The sequence below is a fragment of the Gymnoscopelus microlampas genome (genome assembly GCF_963454915.1).
Source record: "Gymnoscopelus microlampas genome assembly, chromosome: 3".
NCBI classification, from domain to species: Eukaryota; Metazoa; Chordata; class Actinopteri; order Myctophiformes; family Myctophidae; genus Gymnoscopelus; species Gymnoscopelus microlampas.
Genome location: NC_139940.1, coordinates 28709568 through 28736178, shown reverse-complemented (window position 1 = coordinate 28736178; position 26611 = coordinate 28709568). Strand labels below are relative to the sequence as shown.

General features: G+C 40.3%; 4 protein-coding genes across 5 annotated transcripts in view; 3 read left to right on the top strand and 1 right to left on the bottom strand.

The window, feature by feature from the left end:
• Window positions 1-3691, top strand: part of LOC311041811 (Fc receptor-like protein 5) — a gene marked incomplete at both ends in the record, with an annotated part of 33315 nt that extends 29624 nt beyond the window's left edge. The window contains 6 exons of the mRNA XM_084052296.1: window positions 865-1119; window positions 1282-1542; window positions 2045-2311; window positions 2468-2728; window positions 2942-3205; window positions 3354-3691. Coding sequence (XP_083908422.1) covers window positions 865-1119; window positions 1282-1542; window positions 2045-2311; window positions 2468-2728; window positions 2942-3205; window positions 3354-3691 — 1646 coding nt within the window. The remainder of the gene's footprint in view (window positions 1-864; window positions 1120-1281; window positions 1543-2044; window positions 2312-2467; window positions 2729-2941; window positions 3206-3353) is intronic.
• A 792-nt stretch (window positions 3692-4483) lies between these two features.
• LOC311042703 (uncharacterized protein) lies at window positions 4484-7290 on the top strand. The gene is made up of 5 exons (XM_084053617.1): window positions 4484-4557; window positions 4901-4931; window positions 5174-5368; window positions 5953-6044; window positions 6650-7290. Exons 1-5 carry the CDS (start codon window positions 4487-4489, stop codon window positions 6768-6770), a joined length of 510 nt encoding a protein of 169 aa, XP_083909743.1. The 5' UTR covers window positions 4484-4486; the 3' UTR covers window positions 6771-7290.
• A 185-nt stretch (window positions 7291-7475) lies between these two features.
• On the bottom strand, window positions 7476-25722 carry LOC311042702 (neuronal growth regulator 1). Of its 2 annotated transcripts, XM_084053615.1 has the most exons (9): window positions 25626-25722; window positions 15507-16620; window positions 15200-15315; window positions 14861-14979; window positions 14242-14447; window positions 12266-12529; window positions 11476-11781; window positions 10378-10486; window positions 7479-9490 (listed from the first exon to the last, which is right to left on the bottom strand). In XM_084053615.1, the coding sequence occupies exons 2-9, from the start codon at window positions 15553-15555 to the stop codon at window positions 9424-9426; spliced, it is 1236 nt and encodes a 411-aa protein (XP_083909741.1). In that variant the 5' UTR covers window positions 15556-16620; window positions 25626-25722; the 3' UTR covers window positions 7479-9423. The 2 variants fall into 2 exon arrangements, with proteins under 2 accessions (XP_083909742.1, XP_083909741.1); XM_084053616.1 differs by lacking the exon at window positions 15200-15315 and having other exon boundaries at window positions 7476-9490.
• Window positions 16627-26611, top strand: part of hpn (hepsin) — a 28317-nt gene continuing 18332 nt past the window's right edge. Inside the window, exons 1-2 of the mRNA XM_084052295.1 lie at window positions 16627-16735; window positions 22603-22642. Of these exons, the coding sequence (XP_083908421.1) occupies window positions 22606-22642 (37 nt within the window). The 5' untranslated portion in view covers window positions 16627-16735; window positions 22603-22605. The remainder of the gene's footprint in view (window positions 16736-22602; window positions 22643-26611) is intronic.

The following is a 26611-nucleotide window of genomic DNA, read 5'->3' as shown; positions in this document are numbered from 1 at the left end:
GGTTCCCACACTCATTCACCCTCCAAACCATTCGCTCACAATCTAACACATCCTAATGGTTCAATCTAGACAGTCTTTTTAAACAGAATACAACTCATTCTTTCATGCTATATAGTCAGCAGCATAGCTCACCCTCACCTCTACTGCAGTTGTCAGTGAATAAACTCCCTCTACCTCCCCACCTCCTCCTGTAGTAGCATTTAGGTGTTCACTAAGTCAGCACGTTAATATTGTGTTAATATCTGTGAATACTTAAGTTATGCTCATTAAGGGTTGAATGCTGTCATCTGGCAATCTAGTTGTGCAGATTAATCTGTTGTACCAAGGGAGCAGAGCAGGGTTATTATTGTTAACTAAAAATAACAAAAACAACAACTAACTGAAACTGTATTGTGTTTAGAAAACTAACTGAAACAAACTAAAATCATAGAGAAAATGTCCTTAGTTTTAGTCTTTGTCAGTAGCCAACATTTTCTTTAAAACGTAGCAAAAATAGCTGCTACATTAGCTGTTAAGAGCATGCATGTGAGCTCTGCTATTTTGTATATTTTTCTGAGGTTTTGGAATCTCACTCATAACCATACACCATATTGCAAAAACAAAAACAACTAAAACTAATAGGAATTCAACTAAACCTTCACAAAATAAAAACTCAATTAAACTGAAATTGAAAACACGAACATCTTGACAAATGACCATGGTGATTATGAAATACAGTTACTGTAAGTAATTATGAGACAAATAACAATAAGTAGAATACAATAGGGAAATAATATAATCAGAAAACATAATGAATATAAATGTAAAACAAAACTATATTATGAATAACTAATGGCTGTTTATGTGCATTTCTTGACCTTACAGCGAGGCCGTCAATATCAGTGAATCCACCAGGAGATGTTATTGAGGGCAGAAAAGTGACTCTGACCTGCAGCAGTGAAGCTAACACACCAGTAAACAGTTACACCTGGTACAAAGACAGAGGAAGCAGATCTATCACCACTGGTCCTCTCCTGGAAAAGAGGAATGTGTCTCCTACAGACTCTGGACAGTACACCTGTCAGGTGACAAACAAACGTGGATCCCAGAGATCATCACCACACTCTCTAGATGTTCAGTGTAAGTGATCTAAAGTGTTTGGATTTTCAGATACTGTAATACAGACAGCAAAACAACAGCATATCTATTTTTCAAGGGGGTTTACTGTGTTTTTGTCAGATTTATCAATATTGATAAATGATAAAGAGGGCTTTTATAGTGACATAAACGTTTCTCCAACAGATGGTCCCAAGAATGTCATTTTGTCAGTAAGTCCACCTGGAGATGTTGTCAAAGGAAGTTCAGTCACTTTCACCTGCAGCAGCACTGGTTCAAATCCAACAATCCAGAGCTACATCATTATCAAAGACAACACTGCAGTGGCACAGGGGAACATAAAGACCATCTCTAACATCCAACCCAGTGACAATGGCAGATACTACTGTCAGGCAAAGAACAAAATTGCCTCAGGCAATTCACCTGGAGTCACTGTTGATGTTCACTGTGAGCGTTTCATTTACTAAAAAGCAAATGTTCCAGATAACTTTGTGTGCGCGTGCAGGCATGTACGTGGCACGGGGTGGGTTAACATGCATGACCAGAGAGAGAAAGAGGAGGAAATGATATAATGTGTTTAGAGATGCATTCCTGATTTGTTCATTAATTCTCCTTTAAATCTGTCATTGACCTCATGATATTTTCCATAGTGGTCAAGGAAAAGTGGTTTTAGGAAAGGAAATAGGACGTTTTATGTTTAGTTTTTTTTTGTTTTTTGGTGCAGGCAGTGCAGTCAGTTCTGATCAGAACAGTATTGCAATAGCCTACTGTGAAGTGTCCAGTGTTTTATTATTTTTTGACCATAGCTGGTGTAATGTTAAACACCACGTTATTCAAAGTATTAACAATTGTTATTGTCACCCCTAGTGAAAAATACTGTGGTCTATTCCTGTACACTCAGGTAATATTGTACTGTTATTTGAGTGTATCATTCCTTATCCGTCCATAGACCCTCCAGAAATACCCTCAGTAACAATGGATCCACCAGAAGTTATTGAGGGCAGCACAGTGACTCTGACCTGCAGCTGTGATGCCAACCCAGTATGCAGCTACACCTGGTATAGAGACACAGGAGGCGATTATCTCAACTTTATCTCTACTGGTCCTCAGCTGGTAAAGAGGAATGTGTCTCCTACAGACTCTGGACAGTACACCTGTCTGGTGACAAACAAACATGGATCCCAGAGATCATCACCACACTCTCTAGATGTTCAGTGTAAGTGATCTAAGTGTTTGGATTTTCAGATATTACAGACAGAAAAACAACAGCATGTTTATTTTTCAAGGGGGTTTACTGTGTTTTTGTCAGATTTCTCAATTATTGATAAATGATAAAGAGGGCTTTTAAAGTGACATAACGTTTCTCCAACAGATGGTCCCAAAAATGTCATTTTGTCAGTAAGTCCACCTGGAGATGTTGTCAAAGGAAGTTCTGTCACTTTTACCTGCAGCAGCAGTGGTTCAAATCCAACAATCCAGAGCTACATCATTATCAAAGACAACACTGCAGTGGCACAGGGGAATATAAACACCATCTCTAACATCCAACCTAGTGACAATGGCAGATACTACTGTCAGGCAAAGAACAAAATTGCCTCTGGCAATTCACCTGGAGTCACTGTTGATGTTCACTGTGAGTGTTTAATTTACTAAAAAGCAAATGTTACAGATAACTTTGTGTCCGTGTGCAGGCATGTACGCAGCGTGGGGATGGGGGGGGGGCTATGCATGACCAGAGAGAGAGCGTTATTATTTTTCAACCCTAATGAAAATTACAGTTGCCTATTCATTGCATATATTTAGCGTATAATGTTACTTGAGTGTTTTGATATGTATTCCTCCATAGACCCCCCGGAAATACCCTCAGTATCAATTGATCCACCAGGAGAAGTTATTGAGGGCAGCAAAGTGACTCTGAACTGCAGCAGTGACGTCAACCCACCAGCAGACAGTTACACCTGGTACAGAGACAGAGGAAACAGCTCTGTCTCTTCTGGTCCTCTCCTGGTAAAGGAGAATGTGACTTCTACAGATTCTGGAAACTACACCTGTCAGGTGACAAACAAACATGGATCCGAAATGTCTCCACCTCATTTCATTAATGTCCTCTGTAAGTTAAATACGTTTGCAATTTAATCCATCACTCATAGCCCAATCTGGGAATCAATCTCATAGCCTAATGTGAATATACTTTATAATTTGAAATACGATCTAGTTTATGATTAAATGTTATTTGTGTTTTTGATGTGAATATCAAGATGCACCAGTGAGTGTGTTGGTGGAGGTCAGTCCACCAGACAGTCTGTCAGAGGGCAGCAGTGTGAACTTGACCTGCAGCAGTGATGCTAACCCACCAGTACACAACTACACCTGGTACAAGAGGACTGAGCCCCCTGGTTCCAGCTCCCTGGTCCAGGTAGGGTCAGGACAGATGCTGGTTCTGACCTCTCTGCAGTCCTCCCACACTGGACTGTACTTCTGTCAGACCAGGAACTCACTGGGAGAAAACAACTCTACTGAGGTGCTGCTGCAGATTGACATATGGCAGAAGGGTGAGAGTCTGGAAGCATTTTGGCAAAACTCCTCCTTATTTTGATATGCTGCACCTTTAATGTCCATACAGTACTTTAATTCTGTCTCTCGAGGGAGTAGATTAGAACATACTTGTTTAAATCTTTTCCAGTGATAACAGTGGTGCGTTAACTTATTTTAAACAATTGCTAAGGATAATGTAGACATTATTTAATTATGAATCATTTTAAATAAATCCCACAAACATCCAGCAGTATGATTTACAGTATTCTCATGATAACAAAGATCTTTGAGCTGAGTTTTATTCCAGCATTCTCTGATAACATAACATAGAGCAGGGGTCTTCAACAGGGGTCTGTGACCCCTAGGGGGTCCTCAGAGATACTGCAGGGGAGTCACCAAATCTTTGTGTGAAAGGGACTTTTTATTTCTAATTTTACTTTAACCACTTGAAACCACTTGAAGGTCTACAAGCTCACAACGCGGCGTTGTGAGCTTGTAGATCGGCTATTTTCGGCGAAGAGTTTTGGTGTACAAGGAAAGAAGAGCCGACCAAGTACAGAGCCAAAGGTCAGGTTTGCAAAGTATTGAGGGTTTAAGTGATTAAATGTCTGAAAATACACATTAACATGAATCCAATATGTAGTGGGGGGTCCCTGCTTCATCTCTCTCTCAGCCAAGGGGTCCTTGGCCTGAAAAACATTAAAGACCCCTGACATAGAGCATTGTCTTGGTGATGTAATTTCCAGCCTCATTAAGTACTTGTACATTATGCACAAATCTAGACTAACTAGCGAGCGGCACATTTTAACCTTTCCCCTCATTTTTACTGTGTTTCTCCAAAGGCAACATCATCGTTATGCTCTCATGTGGTGTTGGAGCTTCATTGTTTGTGATACTTTTGGTTTCCGTCATTGTTTTCTGTGTCAGGTAAGTGTTTGTGTGTGTGTGTGTGTGTGTGTGTGTGTGTGTGTGTGTGTGTGTGTGTGTGTGTGTGTGTGTGTGTGTGTGTGTGTGTGTGTGCGTGTGCGTGTGCGTGTGTGCTCGCGCATCCGCGCGTGTCAGTGTCTTAATATACTGGCTCAATGCTGTGGTGTTGAGGGTTTCAAATCTGTATAGTCATTTTTAAAAGAACTGTTCATACTGTGATGGTGAATGTTACACCCACTTTAACAATAATAATTTTCACAGCAGATTCCTTGTCAGGCTAAGACTAATGACATGTCATTGTGCACTAAATGATGAAAATAATAAGTTATATCCTTTTTTACAGGAAGAAAAAGACTAATGCAGATAAATACAAGGTATTGATTTTTTTAGGTTTTGCTTGAAATATCTTATAATATTTATATTATCTCCATACAATTATGAAATGGAAACTTGCCAACAAGGATTTAGCAAAAATAAGTAGGCCTATTTGTATTCTGTATGTTCTGAAGACATAATAAGTCTATCAGATTCAGCTATCACTGAAACCACACAGTCATCTGTTCTTTCTCTGAAGCTGTTGCTCTAATGTGTTACTTCCTGTCGTGTTGCACACCAGCCTGCAGCTAACCCTGTGGTTGGTGGGAGAGGCTCAGACCCCTCAGATTCTCCCACCTTTCAGCTCAATACTGTCTACTCCACCGTCCAGCACCACTCTCCCTCCTCTCCTCTTCCTCCTGCCAAGGAAATCCCTCTTTACTCCATGTTGAAGTTTCCGTCATCCAGTCAGGCTGGGTCAGACCTCCCTGGACAGGTACATTGTCTAAATATCACGGTCTTTGCTATACATGCACAGTGCACACTTGAATCCATTTTTCAAGAGACCCTCCAGGCCATTGTTTATTTATAGTTCATTTCTCCAAACTGTTTTCACACAGCATGAGAAAGGGGAAGGGAACTTTACAATATACCACACTCTTCTTACTCATTACAGTTATTCACACTACTTCTCTTCTCTTCTCTTCTCTTCTCTTCTCTTCTCTTCTCTTCTCTTCTCTTCTCTTCAAATAAGCCTTCTTACTTTGTAGCTACTATCCCCTGTTAGTTAAATATAAGTTTAAAGGTGACTCACTGCTTTTCATGTGTCCGTGCGCTCGTGTGGTTGTGTGTGCGGACATGAGTGGTTTGAGGTCTCAGCTTTTTTTTTAGATAAGGGCTCCCAGGACAAAAGTCTGTTACAGTAACAAAGAAGAAATGTTTTCACATTGGCCTATTATAGTGTCACCAGGAGGCCACAATAACCTACCTGACCTGGCAGAGACCTGTGCTCCGAGGAGCACTTTTTCTAGTTACATTACTGATTACACTTTTGTCCTTTCTGTGTTGTATTTTGCTCAGCAAGAGGAAGATGTTCAATATAGTTCAGTGACATTCAAACCAAGGACCAGGGTCCATGAAGATCACATCAACACCGTCCTGCAAAATGCACTGTAAGTTCCTCCAGTCCATTTCCATGACATTTTGCACAATAATTGTTTTAAGTGTAAAGGCAACCTTGCAACAAAACAGTTTAAAGGCCAGATTGCACCAATGCAACTCTTTGCAACTGCCATTTAATGGTTGCAAGTAGTTGCAATTACAGTAGTTGCATGTTGCAAGAAGTTGCAAGGAGCTGCATTGGTGTGGACTAGCCTTTAAGGACAGAACCAAAGAGACACATATGTTTCACTCACATCTTTCAAAAAACACCTGTTCATATGATTGTAATACCATGAATTACAACGATGCATTGAAACAATGATATTCAGAGGGGAAATATGCATGGAGATGTATACAAAAAAATAAAAGGAAAAATATGTAGTCCTACTGTATTTCCAATATTTTAAATAGTTATATTTTAAACAACATCACATTTAGAACTTCCTCTTTACAGAAGTGTTGCTGCAGAGGTGTAGCCCAGTAAACAAAAAGTGATTTCCGCGACCAGGGTGGTTTACCAGGCTAGCAGAGGTGTTACAGTAGGTTCAGGGGGAACAGGTTGCTTGAGTAGTTCTTCACTACATTTGTTTGAAAGGACGTTCATTGTTCTCCCCAGGTCTGGTGCACCGGGAAATGAAGACACCTCTGTGATATATTCCAATGTGAAAGAAGACAACTCTGCAATCTATTCCACTGTGGATAAAACAAAAAAGGCTAAGAAAAGAAAAGAAAAGTAAAACTATGTCAGGTATAAAGAAAGATATGTGCATGTGTTTATAGAAAATACTGTTTAAGGCTTTGGCACCTCTGTTGAAATGTTTGCAGTTTCACCCCAGTCTCTTGTTGTTGCAGAGAGTCTGTATTTCTCTTCCTCATTCTGCTTTAGTTATACCAAATACCTCTAAAGCATCTTAGACCAATTGTTCCCAAACTTTTCAAAATGATCATATTTGAACTGGGGACCCCCCACCCTGACAAGCACTTGGAATTGTAGGCAATTAGTTCGACTTGGTTCCACAGATAAATATTGTGAAAATAGCAGATCTACAAGGTCACAACTGCGAGGCGTTGGGAGCTTGTAGATCGTCTATTTTCACAATTCTTGCCTCTTTCTTACATAATATTTGACAATTTGGCCTATTTGATATTAAAAAAGGTCTTAAAAGCCAATACATTTATAAATACATTTAAAAATGTGCAGATACCCTGTATACGCTTATACTATATGTTGGTTTGTTTACTGTTGAATGAGAAAACAATGTTGCACATTAAGCTAATCAAATAATTTGGGGACCCCCCTGGGGGTCCTGACCCCCAGTTTGGGGACCACTGTTTTAGACAATGCAATACTGAACCACATTCTTAGATTATAATCTATCGCCATCTAGAGTTTAAGAGACAGAACTTCACCAAGTACAACAGAAACAGGAGGATGTACTGTAATTAAAAGTTGTGAGACAAAATGACTGTATATAGCTTTTATATTACTTAATCTAGAATATTTTTGTAAACATGTATTTATAAGTACATTTGTGGAGGGCAAACAGCCCTTGGTTGTTTTTGAAATGCCATCACTGAGAATTAAATAAAATAAACAATAACAAAAGCATGCATTTACAGACCAGATGGGGGGAATCCCTCCCACCAAATCACACCCTGTTGCTACATTATGGGCTGAGAGCATAGTACATTGACTGGTTTCAGTCGGGCCTGCCCTGAGATGTTTTATTTTTTGGATATTTTATTCAATATGGTATTGATGTAAATGCTGTATATTGCTTTGCTATGCCAGCCATTGGTTATGAAAGCTCAGTAAAGGAGTCAAAAAGTCGATGTGATAATACAACCAATCCACTGACTTCATAAACATGTCGACGTTCTTTGGCCACCCCCCATCTGTTACAGCATAAATAATTTACCATTAAAACACAAAAACAGTATGCTCTGAATAATATATTTAGTCTTGCTATGACAATTAGCTATCATGAACACATATTTTATCCACTAAAAAAGAATGTATTGTATAGAAAGAGAACTATACAGTATAATATACTTAGTTAGTTTATCAGCTAAGAACCTCTCTGCCCTCCGTAAAAGTTTACAAATACAAGCTTGCACATAGGTAATTTTAAGATCGGCTCATACAAGCTCATGTACAAGCTCTGGGTTGTAGATTGGCTATTTTCGTTGAAGATATTTTGAGCAGAGGGAAAAAGGCGAAAATCGAGTAGAGAGCCTTGAGGGACCCCAGTCAACAAAGTATATAGGGTTTAAGTTGTTAACTCCTACTAAGTTGAGAGTGTGCAAATGATAAATGAACCCATAAAGGTCCATTTAAATGAACACTGAGGAGTATTTAGTAAATGAGCATAGTGGTGCTGAAGTCACTGTCCTCTAGGCTTTTCCCCTCAGAGCAGCTATGCTCAGTATCTGGTAAGTATCTGCTGGCATCTTATCACACTGGAAGGTTTACACTGAACCACACACACATAAGCTAAACTAGACTAAAATAAACTAGATGTCCTCCACAGCAGTTAATTGGATCATTTTGATTTTAGTTTCCATCATTATCATTATCAAGTCTCTGATAATACATCCTCATGTATCACCAGACATTGCATTCTTTGTCCAATTAAAATCCACTCAAAGTATTGTTAGTAATTGTCTTCTACTATTCTTGTAAATTTGTTGTTTTTAAAAGTAAGTAAAAAACATTTTCAGTTAAAAGGAGTTTACAGTACTTTCTATGGTTTCACAGAGTCTTGAAGAGCATTTGCTTTCTGCAGTAGACTCTTCCACAAGAGATCATGTTGTATTATAATCCAGGTTTATCCAAGACTTGAGGTGTTGTAATTTGCAGGTTTTCAGGTCTTGGTTTTGGGGATATGGTGCCCACCATATGTTCTGGAAAATATTGAAATATTGCATGGCTTGTGTAAGATTTAGTTATAGCTATAATTATGCTTTTGTTTTTCTCATGGGTCTTGCAGGCTTCGCAGAGCTGTGTGCATGGATTGTGACATCAGTCAAATGCTAATGTGCCATGTGCAATATACAGTATGATGCAATATTAGTTTTTGCGTCCTACGGTGTTTGAAGAGAGTGTTTTACATGATATACACACAAGCTGTGTTTTCACTCTTGCAAGTTTGAAGGTGCTGAACTACAATGTACAATATATATACTGTTGCATTAGCAGAAGTAGGCTAGCAGTGTTCTTGTGGTTGCACTGGGCAATTCATATGTCATACTGAAGTGTGGAGCAGGATGTTGTTCAAAGGGAATTCCCTCTTGTCTAATAAAGGGTAAGCAAAAAGCTGTTTTGTGGCTTGGTGTCTTTGGTGTCCATGTACTATAATTTATGATGTAGGATGTACATCTTGTACAGGCTTAAGGATCTGGAGAAGTTGTCTCTGTGAGAGCATAGGACGTGTTACTGGAGGTAGACATCCGTTTCCTGAGGGGATAGAGAAATGATTCAGTATGGCATGATATTGATATCCATAGGTTTGCTTAAGATTCCCTTATGCAAAACAGTCAAGTACCTTATTTTGGGTTATAGCAAATGTAGTAGAGCAAAAAGGTAAACCACATTAATATTATTCATGAATAATCAAAGCTTTATCTCAAAAGGTCTCTCAATATCACTATTGTTATTGTTAAAAATAAAATAAAGCCAACACCAGTCCACCAAGAAATTATGATCATTAGAATACTGCATATTTGTTAAAGAAGATCACAAATACACATTACCAAAAGCGTCTACAGAAACGTCATGGCTTCATTCTCAAGAATGAAGCCATTCTCATACATGTTCAGATAGTTCTTCAAAATATGACTACACATAAAAATGTCAATATATCTCTGTTTGGATACACATTTGATCGGAGCCACATAGAACAGTGTGTGGCTGGCTGTCCTCAACGTGGATGTGATGAGAACTTACTGGCACTATAGGCAGACTGCCAATAATCTCAGTTATAACCAAATGCACAATATCGTCCCTTTTCTGGGCATATCACATTCTGTGAAAATAGCAAATCTACAAGATCACAGCACGATACGTTGTGAGCTTGTAGATCGGCTATATTGGACAAGGATTTGGTGTAGAGAGAAAAATTAGGGGACCAAGGATAGAACCCTGGGGGATCTTGGTCAATGAAGTACTGTGTAGGCCAGGGTGTAAGACAAGAGTTAATATTGTAGTTGTTTTCCTTCTTGACAAATACAAATACAGTACATGACCTTAACCTTATGAGTGAGGTATATATTATTGCAATAGTGCCAACAAGTATGATTCAATGACAAATTATACTTTAAACTACAGTATCTACAAAATCTCACCTGTAAATGATGAATGCCACTATGCCACTGAGAACTACTAAAGCGGTGATAGTGACTCCAACAATAACCATTCTCCGTCCAAATTGATCTCCTGTTGCACTGGACTGAGCTGAGAAATACAAATTGATCAAAAACCTCAGAAAGTCATTAAAAAGGAGGCATCTATGTATTGCGATCAGTTTGAGAAAATTGTTATTTTTTGAAAAATGACCGGTCGGTTTTCAGACCGACTGCATGGTTATTCAGTAAAAATAATTGTATAAAATTGATGATAACATCAACATATCACATCATTTTGTTGTTGTCCTATTAACACATACTGTATTATCACAAACAAAATGTTCTAACTTGTTCAGGTACAAGAGAACTGTAGCCTTTTCTGTTAAAGAGGCGTATGCTTTTTAGCGGTGCCAACCGCTCTACACTTGACTTTTGACTTTTGTATGTCCGTCCGGCGGTTTCAGCACGGGATGAGCACGGCAAAGAAGCAAACAGCTATAACTTCAGTTTGCAGCATGCCACCAAGTCCAAATTTGGTATGTGGACTTAGACCACCAATAGGGACGAGCATGAATTGATGACGTTATCAAAAAGGGGTCCAGGGACCCCCAGCGCCCGTATGAGCACGGGATGAGCACGGGATTTTAAACAGCTATAACTCCAGTTTGCAGCATGCCACCAAGTCCACATTTGGTATGTGGACTTAGACCACCAATAGGGACCAGCATGAATTGCTGAAGCCCCGCCCCCTCTGTCTTCCCATTGGCTGGCCTTCAAACAGCCATAACTCAAGTTCGCAGCATGCTATGGAGTACAAATTTTGTACATGGACTAAAGCCAGCAATAGGGACTAACTGTCATTACTTAAGCCCCGCCCCCTCTGTCTGCCCATTGGCTGGGCTTTAAACAGCCATCATTCCAGTTTGCAGCATGCTCCCAAGTACAAATTTGGTAAGTGGACTCAGACCACCAATAGGGACGCATTGAAATGAGTTAAGGCCCGCCCCAAAGGCACCGCTTCCTTCACACAGGGTGTGATTTTTTAATCTATAAATATGACAATATTTATACAAAATCACTGGTTTTGCATGGACCTACCTGTGTCTATGTTGACTGTTACTGTGAAGTTCTGTGACCCGTGTCTATTGTTTGTTACACAGCAGTACTGCTCAGGCCCTGCCTTGGAGATGTCGGTAATGGTGAGTCTCTGGCCTGTTCCACAGGGTGGATCAAGGGACTGTGTTCCTTGGTGAATGTTGGGTGTAGTGACACACCTAGGACCCTTGTACCAGGTGTATGTGTGTACAGGTGGGTTGGCATCACTTCTGCATGTCAGTGCTGCAGCAACCCCCTCTGGTAGCTCTTCATCCGGTATCACAGACACAGTTGTGTTACGAGGAGGATCTGGACAAAATATAATGCAAGAAATCAGTTCTGTGTCAAATTCAGCTCACTTCACTGCTTTATCACTGACAGAGTAACTAAACATTTTTTTAATTGATTCAAGTGAATGGAAAGACTTTTTTTTAGAATAAAAAGGACAATGACTTATGGTATACTTGACCACTGCATTTGATTAATTTCCGTATGAAGTACAGTATGAAAAAGAATAGCCCCAGGAGAAAACATTGATTTACAAATTAAATGCGGAATAATGTCATGTTTACAAACAGCTCAGTGATTAACTCAGTTATTCAGGTAAGTTTGATAATCTTTTCATGGTTTTCGAGAAAATCTGAAATGCGAAATCTAAAAATAAGTAATTAATGGCAAAATGTATAAAAAAATAATATGTTTATTTACTGTACTATATATGGCTGAAGCTGTGACTAGATAGACAACAGCAAGTATTCATCCTGGTATGTCAAACTTTTGAACTCTCACTTACACTGCACATCGACAGCCATTTTTGTTGAGCTGTGTACTTCATTGCTGGTCCGGGCCTGGCAGTAGTAGGTCCCAGTGTCAGCAGCCTTGACATCGGTCATCGTAAACACCTGTCCAACATGCCCAGGGGTGGTGAGGGCATTCTTGTACCACTGGTAACGACCCTCTGGTTTGGCAGCAGGGCTGCAGCAAGACAGACGTAGGGACATACCCTCTGTGATGTCTCCACAGGGACTCACTGACACTGCAACCGCACTGGGAGAGTCTGGAACACACAACGTTAAGGAGAGAAAATTCATTTCAAGATGCACATGTCTGTTTAGTTGAAATAATTGCAGTGGTGTACATCCATCCATCCATCCATCCATTCATCCATCTATTTCTCTAAAGTGATAGCCTAATAAGCAGGGTTGGTTGTCTGCACTTTATGTGCTGTTTCTGCCTATAACATTAGTTACAGTACCCTATGCTCAGTTATTTAAAGGCAGCTTCCCTATTTGAACTCACATTTTCCAGGATTTCATGGCTATTTTATCACTATAGTTCTAACGGCAGAGATTGTATCAATTTCCTTTGTACAGCTCTGATGTGATAAGTTGTGAGTTTGACAACAAGTTAGAATGAGGATGAAATACGACTTTTTTTTTTTACACATACAGTCCAGCTGACATTTTGTAGGCTTTAGTCTCGAGTTTAGCGACTGTTCTGTTTCAGTTCTAGTTATGCCGATTTAAAAATAGGAGGATTTATACTGAGGGGATAGAGGAAGTACGGTACAAGGAAGCATTTAGAATCAGTGTTCTGTGTTCACCAATCCTTCATGTCACAACTAGTCTGACTTTGGACAGGTCTGACCAATATGTGAAATGTAGCTACCAGGATGGTCCAGTCAGGTTTAGACTGGTTCTGAAGGCAGTGGAGATTCTGATAGGCTATTTGAACCAAAGAGGCTACAACTAAAGTGTGACTATGGAGATTGATTGATACACACAGTCTTGTATTAAGCGTTTCTTTCCATTCCATCTATATAGTTATTTTAAGGAACATTGCTTTAAAGAAAGTTAGCTGCAGTGCTGATTTTGATTGAGTTGGCAGGGGTTTAGTAGAAGCTCTTACTGGAACATCATAGAGGCTGCTTGGGGGTTTGTACTTGATGTTTTGTTTATTATACTAGTCTCTAGTCACTGCACAGCCCAGCCTTCACACTCACAACAAATATCTTCCCTCTACAATGATTACTTTAGAGGAAAAAAGGAAGGCGCCCGCAAACCACTCATTGCTGTTTTTTCAAGTTTTACTCAGGGTTGCCGCTAACAGTTGTGGAATATTGTCAAACAACAGTGTACTGAATGGATGACTAACAAGGTTAGGGTTGTCCCAGTGTTTTTTTGTATCTTTAACAGTGTCTGGTGAACAAGTGGGGAATATTGAGTCATTCAGAGTCGTTGCCACAGTCTGTGTGTGCAATTCAGCCCTACAGAGAAAACTAGCCACCGTATCCAATCTTGAACTATCCATAGTAAATGACTACGCACAGTTTGTGCTTGGTCTACATTTGAGGGGACAGACATACAGTACATCATTGGTTCTCAAAGTTGGGTCTGGGGACCTCCAGGGGTCCTTGCGGGGGATCCAGGGGGTCCCCATCAAAATGTGTTAATATAGCATCACAATGATTTTTACCTTTTATGCCTTGCCTATTCGAAAATAGAAGATATACAAGCTCATAGCGCGGCACCGAGTGCCGCGCTATGAGCTTGTAGATATGCTATTTTTGAAAAATCATGATTTTTTTTTGCAAACCTTTGAATATATTTTCTCATGGGTCCCTGGAACAAAATATTTGAGATGGGGGTCCGTGGCCAAATACATTTTGGGGGTCCTTTGCACGAAAAAGTTTGAAAACCACTACAGAGACAAAATACAAAAACAACTTGAACTCAACATATCACAGTATATCCAGTATTTGAATGATACCTGCCACCAGGAGCTGTATCCCGCTCTGTTCTGGCATCTTCTGTGTGGGATGACTGGTGATGAGATAGAAAACGTAGGTTCCACTGTCTGACTCTTTGAGGCCAGAAATCTTCAGAGAACAGTTCTGATATCCTGGTTTCCCTAAGTACTGCACTCTGTTCTGCAAGGACGGATCTGGAAAGATACCAGCACTGTGGAACACATAGCTGAGAGAGAACAAGAGAGAGAGATGGAGAGAGAGAGAGAAAGAGAGAGAGAGAGAGAGAGAGAGAGAGAGAGAGAGAGAGAGAGAGAGAGAGAGAGAGAGAGAGAGAGAGAGAGAGAGAGAGAGAGAGAGAGAGAGAGAGAGAGAGAGAGAGACACACACACACACACACACACACACACACACACACACACACACACACACACACACACACACACACACACCACAGTCATATGGTGTCAGTGGTCTGTTTTGCATAATACAATGTCTGTGTGGTCATAATTATACAGGTTTTGACCACGGCCATTTGAAAAAATGATTTGTGGTCACTTTTGTTGATTGTGTGCAGGTGTGTTTAAAGAGTCCTGTACTATGTCTGTATTATCCGTCCCACAAAGCAGTTTCGCTGTGTACCTTTGTGTGAGACAGCGACTCTCTCCCCGACACCACATCTCAGACAATACTTTGTACTCTTGCTCCTCTTCTATTCCTCCACCTCCTCCACCCTCCATGGCTGAATGCAGGGGAAGTACCTGGAAATGTTCAAATAATTAATTAATGTGGATAGTACGGTCATGAAATAGACTACACCAATCCAGCTGCTGATACTGATGGCTGCTGATATTATGTTAACACTGGCCTGGCCCATTCATTCCAATTGATTATTTTGTCCCCATTAGAGAATGTATTTTCAATAAATACAAAGCGTTAATGGATACGTTATGACTGACATGGCATTCTTCATTACCATACCTCTTTTGTTTTCCAGTGGGGATAGTCATAGGAACATGGGATAACCAGCGTTGAACCAACCACAGCACAGATAGGACTGGAGGGGAGATCAACTGACCAGTCACTGGCAAGAGCATCTGAAGCGTGGGTGGGACACATGTGACTTATAATAATGACTATCTATAATAACAGCCTGAATACATTTAATGAACCTTCATCCCTCACAGTCACAAGTCATCCTCTGCTTTCTAAAACTAGAACAGGTTGCAGGCAAAATAACAAGATGCAGCACATTGAATCATCATCATCATCATCATCATCATCTTACCTATCAATGTGAGCAGCATGCAGCACATCTGAAGCATTCCTTCACCCATCCTTACGTCTTATCATTCATCTCTTCCACTTCACCTCCAGTTGTTGTACCGTTGACTTTGCTGCCTTTTGTATACCTTCGCCCCTTTCATCCAAGCTGGTGTCTTTTGGTCTAACTCCTTCTTCCTCCTGTGCCCTTTGTTTTACAGTCTCTTGAGTACGCTCCCTTCCAATGCACGCTTCGCCTCCGCTTCAGTTCTTCTCTGCTCCTTTAGTTTAGCTACTCTAGTGTGTGTCTCACGTCCTTATTTTTCTGCAATCTTATGTCTGCTAAACTTCCCTTTTCTTCTCCCAACAAGGAAATTGCATGACATGGCTCGACAGTGTTGCATGTGTCAAGGCATTTACTTGACCTTCCTTGTTCTTTGCATTATATAATATACAATAATATGAAATGAAATTATTTTTCAGCCTCTATGTGCATACAGTACATACATGAAGTAGGCCTATATGCGTGTTTGGTTTGGTCCTGTAACTCTGTTGGGATCAGTTGTAATAGTTGTACTGTTTAAAGATAATAATAACAGCATATAGTAACATGTTAAAGTAATTTAAATTGCAAATAAGTAACTGTAGGCTATCAAGGGCATGCTGTTCTCATTCAGGACAGCCTTGCATTCACGTGGCTGGCTGGCTGGCAGACAGACAGACAGACAGAGAGCCAGGCACACAGACAGACAGACAGACAGACAGACAGACAGACAGACAGACAGACAGACAGATTAATTGGCAGAAAGACAGTCATGTCAAGGTCTTTGAGTCTGCCCTGACATCCCGTTGACCACTCACATCACACTGTGACGTCATGTGCACCCCTTCGTGACCGATCGTGCCGTTGACCGTTTCTACCGCAGAACAATCAGGACCCGGGTTGAAGTGAAGGCGGAACGGACAAACTATTTGGGACTATCTGGAAACTGTGGATAAATATAATTTGATACTCTACGTTTATTTTTCAACCTTCCAAATGTTTCTCTCTTTTCGATTAGAAGCGGACGCCGTTGGTTTTGGTTGAAACGGCTGGACGTCAGGACAACGTTTTCTTTCTCTTGCCTTTCTTCAGCCACCTGTAGAGAGAACAGAGTGGGGGTTGATTGAAGGAATACATCTGTTTTGGAGTTTAAAAGGCATAGATGGTTGTTTTAAAGGCACAAACGACAGCTATAACTAAAGTTTGTTGTTGTAAGTATAGCCTACACTTTTAACTTACTTTCGGCAATTAAATAAAAAGGCCTGCACTAGAGGCAACACCTTGGTTTAGTTCATCCAAACAGGTGACATATTTTGTATGAAGGGAGGATATGGACACGTTTTATGTGTCCTTTAATAGCGAGTTGCTGTCTATGGTGTAGCTGTAGGTCTATAATGTAATCATTGGGAAACTTTAATTGTCGCCAAATGGTGAAATATGTTTTAAATTTACCGACATATCATATCATTTTCAGTATAGCCAACGCGTTAGACCACTTGGTCTGTTATTATTCTGGTGGAATATGTGGACATAATCCTTTCATGTTGCCCTTTGGTTTGTTGAACTTGATTAATAGACCGGTGGGATTTCTGAAATATGTGATTGTTAGAGGCATTTGGGGGTAAAAGTCGGGAACCAGGCCATTTTACATAATTCAAGGGTGCTGAATCAGAAAAACACGGTTCCCAAGCAAAATTCTTAGTGCTTAACCTCCTAATTTGCATATCAAAATGGCTGCCGATTTTGAAGTATTTCTTAAACAACTCTATAACAAAGCAAGCAAATCTGACAAATAAAGTGTATATATTTATGTTCTGAGGGTCATACAATGTGTGGAAGATATTTGTAATGTAATAAATGTAAATAAATATGCAAATTAGAGGCCACCATTACATAAAATGATGTACCGTAGTACTCAAACGGTGCAAAAGGTGCATCCCCCTTATTTTGTTCCTAATTATCTGTATTTTTGCCATCCTTAGGACATCTAAAATACATACTTTTTCCCCATGCTAAATGTTTAGTTTTTGACCTTCTAATCTGCATATTTGAATGGCTGCCAAATTGGCAAATTCGCACCTTTATCTTCAATAACTCTGTGGCCAGGCAAGCAAAATTGACAAATGAAGTGTCTATATACATTTTCTACAATGTGAGTAAAGAATTTGTAAGTAATATAATATGATAATATAATATAATATAATAATCAGCCTACTCCGAAATATGCAAAATAGCGGCCCCCATAACAGATAACGGTTTAGTACTCTAAAGATACTGTATTGGCCATTGTTGAACGAAAGTCTAGACACTAGACCACATTCATACAAGGAGGTTGATCATCACTCCGTTGCTGACATGCACACATGGCTGTGCATCGTAACCCAGATTTCCGGCATTTGCAACGACGTGTTGTGCATTGCTTATGGCATGCACATGAAATCATTTCTATAGGCTATACTAGCATGGAACAGGTTGGACTAGGCTAGAGTAGGTTGTACTAGACTCTAATACTCTCTATTAGGCTTTACTAGTCCCTTGTCAGCCCTGTAGATACTCAGACCATAGGGACTAACCACTGTGTACACAGGCCATAGCTTGTGTGTGCACGAGCAATAGTTTTGCATGAACCTTTGTAGACCATAGTACAGATCTGCCTTGTACAGCCTAATATAGCCTAGTACAGCCTAGCAAAGCCTACTAGAGATTAAAAAATCACACCCTGTGTGAAGGTAGCGGCGCCTTTGATACATTTTGTCATTGATATGTGTTTATAATGTGTTTATAGCCATGTGTCGCGTGAAGCTTGACCAATCACTTTGTTGACGCACCTGACCAATCAGAACGTTGACGCACACGGACAAAGTCAGGTATAGAGCGGCTAGAGCCGCTAAAAAGCCTATTAGAGACCAGTAGAGTCTAGTACTGTACAGCCTAGTACATCCAAGACTAGTCCAGCCTTTTGGGAGAACATACTAGGGGAGGGTGGTATAGGCTATACTAGCATGGAACAGGCCGGACTAGGCTAGACTAGGTTGTAATAGGCTGTACTAGACTCTAATAGGCTCTATTAGGCTGTACTAGGCTCTTGTCCGCCCTGTAGATCCTCAACCCATAGGGACTAACCACTGTGTACACGGGCAATAGCTTGTGTGTGCACAAGAAATAGTTTTGCATGAACATATGTAGGCCAAAGTAAAGTACTGCCTTCTATAGCCTAATAGAGCCCAGTAAAGCCTAGCAACGGCTGCTAGAGCTGAAAGCAGACCATTAGAGCCCAGCAGAGACTAGTACAGTAAAACCTAGTACACCCAGGTCTAGCCTAGTCCAGCCTGGTGGGAGAACATAATAGGGGAGGGGGTACCAGGCTATGCTAGGACTGATAAGGCTGGACTAGGATAGATGAGGCTGTACTAGGCTGTACTAGACTCTAATAGGCTATATTAGGCTGTACTATGCTCTTGTCAGCCCTGTAGATCCTCAACCCATAGGGACTAACCACTGTGTACACGGGCAATAGCTTGTGTGTGCACGAGCAATAGTTTTGCATGAACCTTTGTAGACCATAGTACAGATCTGCCTTGCACAGCCTAATAGAGCCTAGTACAGCCTAGCACAGCCTACTAGAGCTTAAAACAGCCTATTATAGACCAGTAGAGTCTAGTATAGTACAACCTACAGTAGTACACCCATGACTAGTCCAGCCTTTTGGGAGAACAGAATAGGGGAGGGGGTACAAGGCTATGCTAGGACTGATAAGGCTGGACTAGGATAGATTAGGATGTACTAGACTATACTAGGCTCTATTAGGCTGTGCTAGGCTCTTGTCAGCCCTGTAGATACTCAGACCATTGGGACTAACCACTGTGAACACGGGCAATAGCTTGTGTGTGCACGATCAATAGTTTTGCATGAACCTTTGTAGACCATAGTACAGATCTGCCTTGTACAGCCTAATATAGCATTGTACAGACCAGCACAGCCTACTGGAATTTAAAACAGTCTATTAGAGACCAGTAGAGACTACAACATCAAAGCCTAGTACACCCAGGTCTAGCCTAGTCCAGCCTTTTGATGGAACAGACTAGGGGACGGCGATATAGGCTATACTAGCATGGAACAGACTGGACTAGTTAAGACTAGGTTGTACTAGGCTCTATTAGGTTGAACTAGGCTGTGCTAGTCCCTTGTCAGCCCTGTAGATACTCAGACCATTGGGATTAACCACTGTGTACACGGGCAATAGTTTGTGTGTGCACCACCAATAGTTTTGCATGAACATGTGTAGGCCAAAGTAAAGTACTGCCTTCTATAGCCTAATAAAGCCAAGTACAGCCTAGCAAAGCCTGCTAGAGCTGAAAACAGACTATTAGAGCCCAGCAGAGTCTAGTACAGTAAAGCCTAGTACACCCAGGTCTAGCCTAGTCCTAGGACTAGGCAGTAATAGGCTGGACTAGGCTGTACTAGGCAGGGCCCATCGGGGGTGGGGGGGGGACACAAGCCTGTATGGCAATCAACTGAAAAGTTAGGCTACATAGCTTAAACAATTTCAGCCTTTCCCTGTTGGCCGTCTAAGCGCATCTAGGAAGTTTCATAGGTTTTCGATGCTGGGAATTGGAGTTATGGCTGTTTAAAGCCCAGCCAATAGGAACACAGAGGGGCGGGGCTTAATACATTTCAGCTAGTCCCTGTTGGCCGTCTAAGTGTACCTATAGCCATCCCCATCCCACTCTATATAGTTGTGTTGAAAGTAGTTTGTGTTCAGTTATCAGTACCAGTTCTGTGGCTCTAACTCATTCTGGGGGTGAGTTATACATGGGGGCAATTCATTTTTTGGTCATCAGGGGCCAAATGTACCAGGATTTTTCCATGATCTAAATATGTATTTTAGATGTCTTAAGGATGGTAAAAATACAGATAAGTAGAAATAAAATAAAATAAGGGGGATGCGGATGAATCACTTTAAGTATGAAACCGTTTTCTGTAATAGTGGCCTCTAATTTGCATATTTATTTACATTATTTACATTTATTTACATATATTACATTATAAATACCTTCCACACATTGTCTGACCCTCAGAATATAAATATATACACTTTATTTGTCAGATTTGATTGCTTTGTTATAGAGTTATTTAAGAAATACTTCAAAATCGGCAGCCATTTTGATATGCAAATTAGGAGGTTAAGCACTAAGAATTTTGCTTGGGAACCGTGTTTTTCTGATTCAGCACCCTTGAATTATGTAAAATGGCCTTGTTCCCAACTTTTACCCCCAAATGCCTCTAACCTCCTTATAGAAGGCCTTTTTTCTGAAATCCCTCCTGTCTATAACCCATTCTTTAGTTTTTCATGACATGTAGGGGATAAATGCCCCCCCCACCCTTTGTGATGCAACATTTATTATTATAGCTAACATAGGCCTATAGGCGTATTAGTCTAGCAGCTATATAAAATGAATGTGTAATTTTCTGTACAATATTAAGGTCCTAACTACTCCAATAGAGACATGAGCTGGGTGGGGGTTAATAAGACATGCCATATCCTGTTGAACATTTGTTGATCATTAATTGGAAACCAGCTAAGAGCAAGTAGTTTTGGGAAAGAGGACACACGTCTAAATAATAGCCTATATATGTGTAGCCTAATAGGTTTCCTGAAAATCGAAACCATTGGTTCTCAAAGTGGGGTCCGGGGACCCCCAGGGGTACTTGAGGGAGTTCCAGGGGGTCCCCAGCTAAATGATAGATTAGGCACCAAATGGACCCTTATGGATCTGTAACTCTGAGAGTGTACAAATGGAACCAAATGGACCCTAACGGGTCCATTTGGTTCCATTTGTACACTCTCAGACTTAAATTGACATAGATTTTACAATATAAATTGGGGTCCAAGGGATAGAAATGCCATTAAATGGGGGTCTGTAGCCCTAATGCATGTCAAACTGGGGGTCCTTGAAATTAAAATGGTTGAGAATCACTGCTAGAGAGATGTAAAAATCTTCTCTTATGGGGGTCCCTGGCTTATCTTTTCAAATGGGGGTCCGCGGGCTAATAAGTGTCAATTTGGGGGTCCTTGACATGAAAAAGTTTGAGAACCACTGATCTAAACTATGAAAAACTAAAATGAAAAAGGTGTCCAATGTAAACAGTACACATTTACATCTTTAAATCTTTAAGTCAGTCTCCATGTGAACACTTTATATAGCCTAAACCTGGGGCTTGAATGTGAGTTATCATAAATATGATTACAGCCTTTTAGGATGAGCTGTTCAGCTCCTTGGCCAAAGGGTTGGGGGAGAAGCTACAGCTGTAGACGTGTTGATAGGCATGAATCATTATTCCAGAACAGAACAGAAAAAAGGTCATTTTGGAGTAAATACCTGTCCTAGGCTATACTGTAGGGCAGTGGTTCCCAAACTGTTTAGCTCAAGACCCAAAAGAGAAATTATATGTTTGCCTGTGACCCAAACTACTGAAAATTGCAGATCTACAAGCACATCAACATGTCTGCTTTGTGAGCTTGTAGATCTGCTATTTTCACTACTTCTTAAACCTTCTTTAAATGTATTTATGGAAATTAGTAGATTTTTTCATTTCATTCATGAAATACTTTTGAAAAATGTTGGACTTGTTTTTATATTGATGAAAAGTTCAGATTTTTTGTTAATAAACTTTTTAAAATCTTTTGCAATGAAAATGTATCCGCAACCCACAAATGGGTCCCGACCCACTGTTTGGGAAACACTGCTGTAGGTGAACTACTGCGAAAGTGGTCACGTGATTGTACTGTACATGACGATCAGCAGTATTTCTTATGTTTACCATACTGCAAAACTTTAAAAAAAACAACAACAAAAAACGTACTGCTAAATGCAAACAAGTCATAGTAAATCATTACTATACTATGATTATGATTATTATTATGATTTTGATTATTATGGAAGAGATTATTTTACCTTCTTTTAGGCCGAAGGAAGGTAGGAAGAAAATGGGAAAGAAGGGCAGAAGATAAATGTGTTAATGAAGGAATGAATGAAGGAGGGGGAGAATATTCACTAATAACTGTACTCTGTCTTAGAGAATGTATGCTGAGAAAACTGTGACAGATGGGAAGATGGGTGAGTACCATGTCCTATACACAATCTCTCTCTCTCTCTCTCTCTCTCTCTCTCTCTCTCTCTCTCTCTCACCTCCTCAATCTCTCTCTCTCTCTCTCTCTCTCTCTCTCACACACGCACGCACGCACGCACGCACGCAAAGCACGCACGCACGCACGCACGCACGCACGCACGCACGCACGCACACACACACACACACACACACACACACACACACACACACACACACACACACACACACACACACACACAATTGTGTAGAGAACAACTCGAGATTGCAACAATTGCAATAATTACCTGTGATATTGCAAAAACAAGTTTCAAAATTCTCTATGGTTTACACACACACACACACACACACACACACACACACACACACACACACACACACACACACACACACACACACACACACACACACACACACACACACACACACGCAGTGATTTGCTAGCCATGTTGACTGTCTGTATTTGGGACCATGCAGTAATCCTGACTGTTAACTATTAACTGGTTTGTGTTCCTGGTAGGCTTGTCTTTGTATTTCAAATTGCTATTGCAGTGATTCTCAACCTAGGCCGCGGGCCCTCAAAATAATCATATTGTAACTGGGAACCCCCCCACCCTGATAAGCACTTGGAATGTAGGAGTTGAGGCATTACATTTAGTTTGACTCGGTTCCACAGATAAATATTGTGAAAATAGCAGATCTACAAGCTCACAATGCCTCGCATAACTTGTAGATCGGCTATCTTCACAATTTTTGCCTATTTCCTATTTTATTTGATACTTTGGCCAATGTTTGACCAGTTTTTATAGTATAGTTTGTTGATTACTTTTGATGCAGTAAGGCTCTTTTTTCTTTTCGTCCTTTCTTTTTCTTTCTTTTTTTTAGCTACAGTATTAAAAAGGTCTTAAAAGTCCTTAAATTGTCACTTCACTGTCATCTGGGGACCCCTACAAAATCATGTGGGGACCCCCTTGTGTGTTCCAACCCACAGGTGGAGAACCACTGTGCTAAAGGGCTGCTAACCTGTATTTTCTTCAACAGAATATGCACTGTTATGCTGCGTTCACATGGGCAGATACAAAGATACAAAAATGCACTGTATATTTGTTGTATCTGTTTGTCTGTATCTCAACACGGTCGTTGACATCATCAAACACTGCGTCATCGGAGCTACAGTTATAGTTTTGTATCTTTGTATCTGGAAGTTGAACCCAGCTCAACTTGAATTTGAAGCTTTGTATCTTTTGTAGCAGCTACAAACGTTGGATGTTGCTTTGTAACTTCATGTCGCTGGCTTCCATTGAAAATGAATGGTAGACTGTATCTTTGTGAGCTTGTAGATCGGCTGTTTTAGTGTAGACAGGACAACTGAACAAAGTACAGTATATAGGGTTTAAGTGGTTAAAGTTCCCACTTCTGATACAACCTCATGACTATATTGACATCTGCATTTGGCATTGACTGTACAGTATATTAGTAGGAACACACTCTTTCCTGGCATAGTACAAACAATACATGTAACTGACTGGCCATGTGAATGTTACCTGATCGGTTCTCCTTCGAGACCTTTCTTTCCATCATAATTATCAGTGAAACAACACATACGTATATGCATAACCAAATAATCCAACTCTCTAGCTTCCTTCCTGCCATGTTGCTTTTGGCTGAGTAGTCATACAGTCTTTCCACATAAAGGACGTTAGCCTGAGCTTTTACAGCAGCTATATGGCTCATAATCTACTCACATTATGTACTCATAAAGATCAGTGTAATCGTCCCCCTATCTTGGTGCTGAGCCAAACTGTAAGGACAGTGATTTAATTTAAGAAAAGGCTGGCAACTCACTTTTACTGCTTCAAAGTTTATTTACAGTGTAAATGAACTGTATGACGTTTCGATACTCACAGATCTTCTTCAGGTTTTTAACCCGGAGGAGATCCGTCAGGATCAAAAGGTCATAAATGAAGTTTGGAACAGTAAAAACTGAGTTGGGACCAATCATAATGTACATACGGGACACTGATGTTCTTAGAGAGAGCAAGATAAGATTATTTATTTCGTTATAGCCCTTGAACTAAATGCCTTACTGTACAATGTACAGTGTTATTATAACACTGGGAGTGTACGAATGTAACAAAATGGACAAAAAGGACAAGAGTCCATTTGGTTACATTACACTCTTGGAGTTACACATGGATAAATAAACACTGGATTTTAGTGGGTAGTGTGTTCTCTGAAACACAAGTTGTCAGTATGACAAATGTCACTGTCACTGACATATTCCTGCATATTCATTGCAATTTTAATGTTTCAATGATTCTGAACAATGTGTGCTTTTAAAAGACCACTGTTATTAAAAATTGGCCCACATATTTGAGGATGTATTTTCTCTGGACCCTTGGATTTGTGGGGCCTGGAGTCTTGACAAACTTGACCAATGACCAACTTTCTATTAACCTGTTATAACCTACAGTATAACAGTTTATTTATTTGTTTACGTGTGGCTCTTAAAGGGAGGTCCTGGCTAGTCATGGTGGTCCCCAGCAAAATGATAAGTAGTTTAATTTCACTATAATTCAATTCACTAGAAGTCATTACAATACAAATTAATGTTCTAACAATGATTCAAAATAACAACTAATACATTTTTCATGTACAATTATGGCATTTAAACAGTACAATTTCAACCTAAACGTGTCGAATATATCATCATCATATTTCATATTACATGTTGCTGAAGCAGAACCGTTTGAAATGGGGGCTATGGCCTATTGGAAATCAATTTGGTAGTCTGTGACATAAAAAGGTTGAAAACCCCTGACCTACAGTATTAAACTAGCCTAGATTATTATTATCTAGGTCCTCATAAAGAAATAACATTATACTTCAGTCAAAATTCTTACATTCTTTCACAATAATGTGGGCAATATTTTCTTTGATGTACCCCAACTTAATTTGCTGAAGAATACTCACCTTTTGGATGAATTTAGGATGTCTTCTTGTCTTCTATACACATTTTCCCTTGTCCTGGCTTTGTCTTATGGAAGATAGGCCACCCAGTGGCTTTGTGACTGTCAGCCGGCTGTTGGGAATTACAGGGAAGCAGTCATAGTCTAGGCTAGGTGTGGCACTGTTTATGTATGTGTGTGTGTGGGTGGGTGTGTGTTTAAACATACATACGATAAGTGTGAGTGTCTGTGTTTGTCATTGGGGTTGCTGTTGTTATTATTGTAGACATGGTGTGGTTGCAGTGACTATTACTTGCTTGCTGTACATACGGTACTTGTGTGAACATGCACACAGAAAGACATACAGTATACAGTACACATGTGCACCCCCATGTACACACAGCCACAAGAGTGCCTCTCAGATGCTCTGCTGAGTGCACGTGTACATACTTGACATACCCATTGCTATTGTTACCATTACAATAAGTCATGACGCAGTTGTATTTTTGTTGGATGAGTGATATTAGTGATTATTAGAGAGAGAGAGAGAGAGAGAGAGAGAGAGAGAGAGAGAGAGAGAGAGAGAGAGAGAGAGAGAGTTGACGGTAGATAGGAAGTTATGAACAGGAAGGGAATTCTCAGGTACACATTCTATGCATAGTCATTGCCTCTGGCAAATGCCAAGGATGAGTTAAATGTCACAGAACAGGATGGATAACAAGGTATGCACTGCAGTACGAGGTCACCATGCGAGTGCATTATCCATGCTTATACGTACCATGGCTAACTGTCCAAATACAATGGATTAGAAGTTTAGAAACCTGGGCTCTCAGTGGTAAAGTACCTGCCCACCACCGCAGACTTTGTGGATTCTAATCCACCATTGTGCATCCAGCTTTGTCAAGCGTCTATACGAGCACAATTGGCCGTGTTCGGGGAAAGGAAGCCGGGCGGGGAGGGAGATATTTGTCACAGCACATATTCCTATACGGGCTGGGACGGCACCAGTCA

Coding starts and splice junctions, on each gene's coding strand:
- LOC311042702 (XM_084053615.1), bottom strand. CDS start 15,555: ATGGGTGAAGGAATGCTTCAGATGTGCTGCATGCTGCTCACATTGATA. Junction 15,316..15,506: donor CATGCTGCTCACATTGATAG/GTAAGATGATGA, acceptor CCCACGCTTCAG/ATGCTCTTGCCAGTGACTGG. Junction 14,980..15,199: donor CCCACTGGAAAACAAAAGAG/GTATGGTAATGA, acceptor GAACATTTCCAG/GTACTTCCCCTGCATTCAGC.
- LOC311042703 (XM_084053617.1), top strand. CDS start 4,487: ATGCTCTCATGTGGTGTTGGAGCTTCATTGTTTGTGATACTTTTGGTT. Junction 5,369..5,952: donor GGTCAGACCTCCCTGGACAG/GTACATTGTCTA, acceptor TATTTTGCTCAG/CAAGAGGAAGATGTTCAATA. Junction 6,045..6,649: donor ACCGTCCTGCAAAATGCACT/GTAAGTTCCTCC, acceptor TGTTCTCCCCAG/GTCTGGTGCACCGGGAAATG.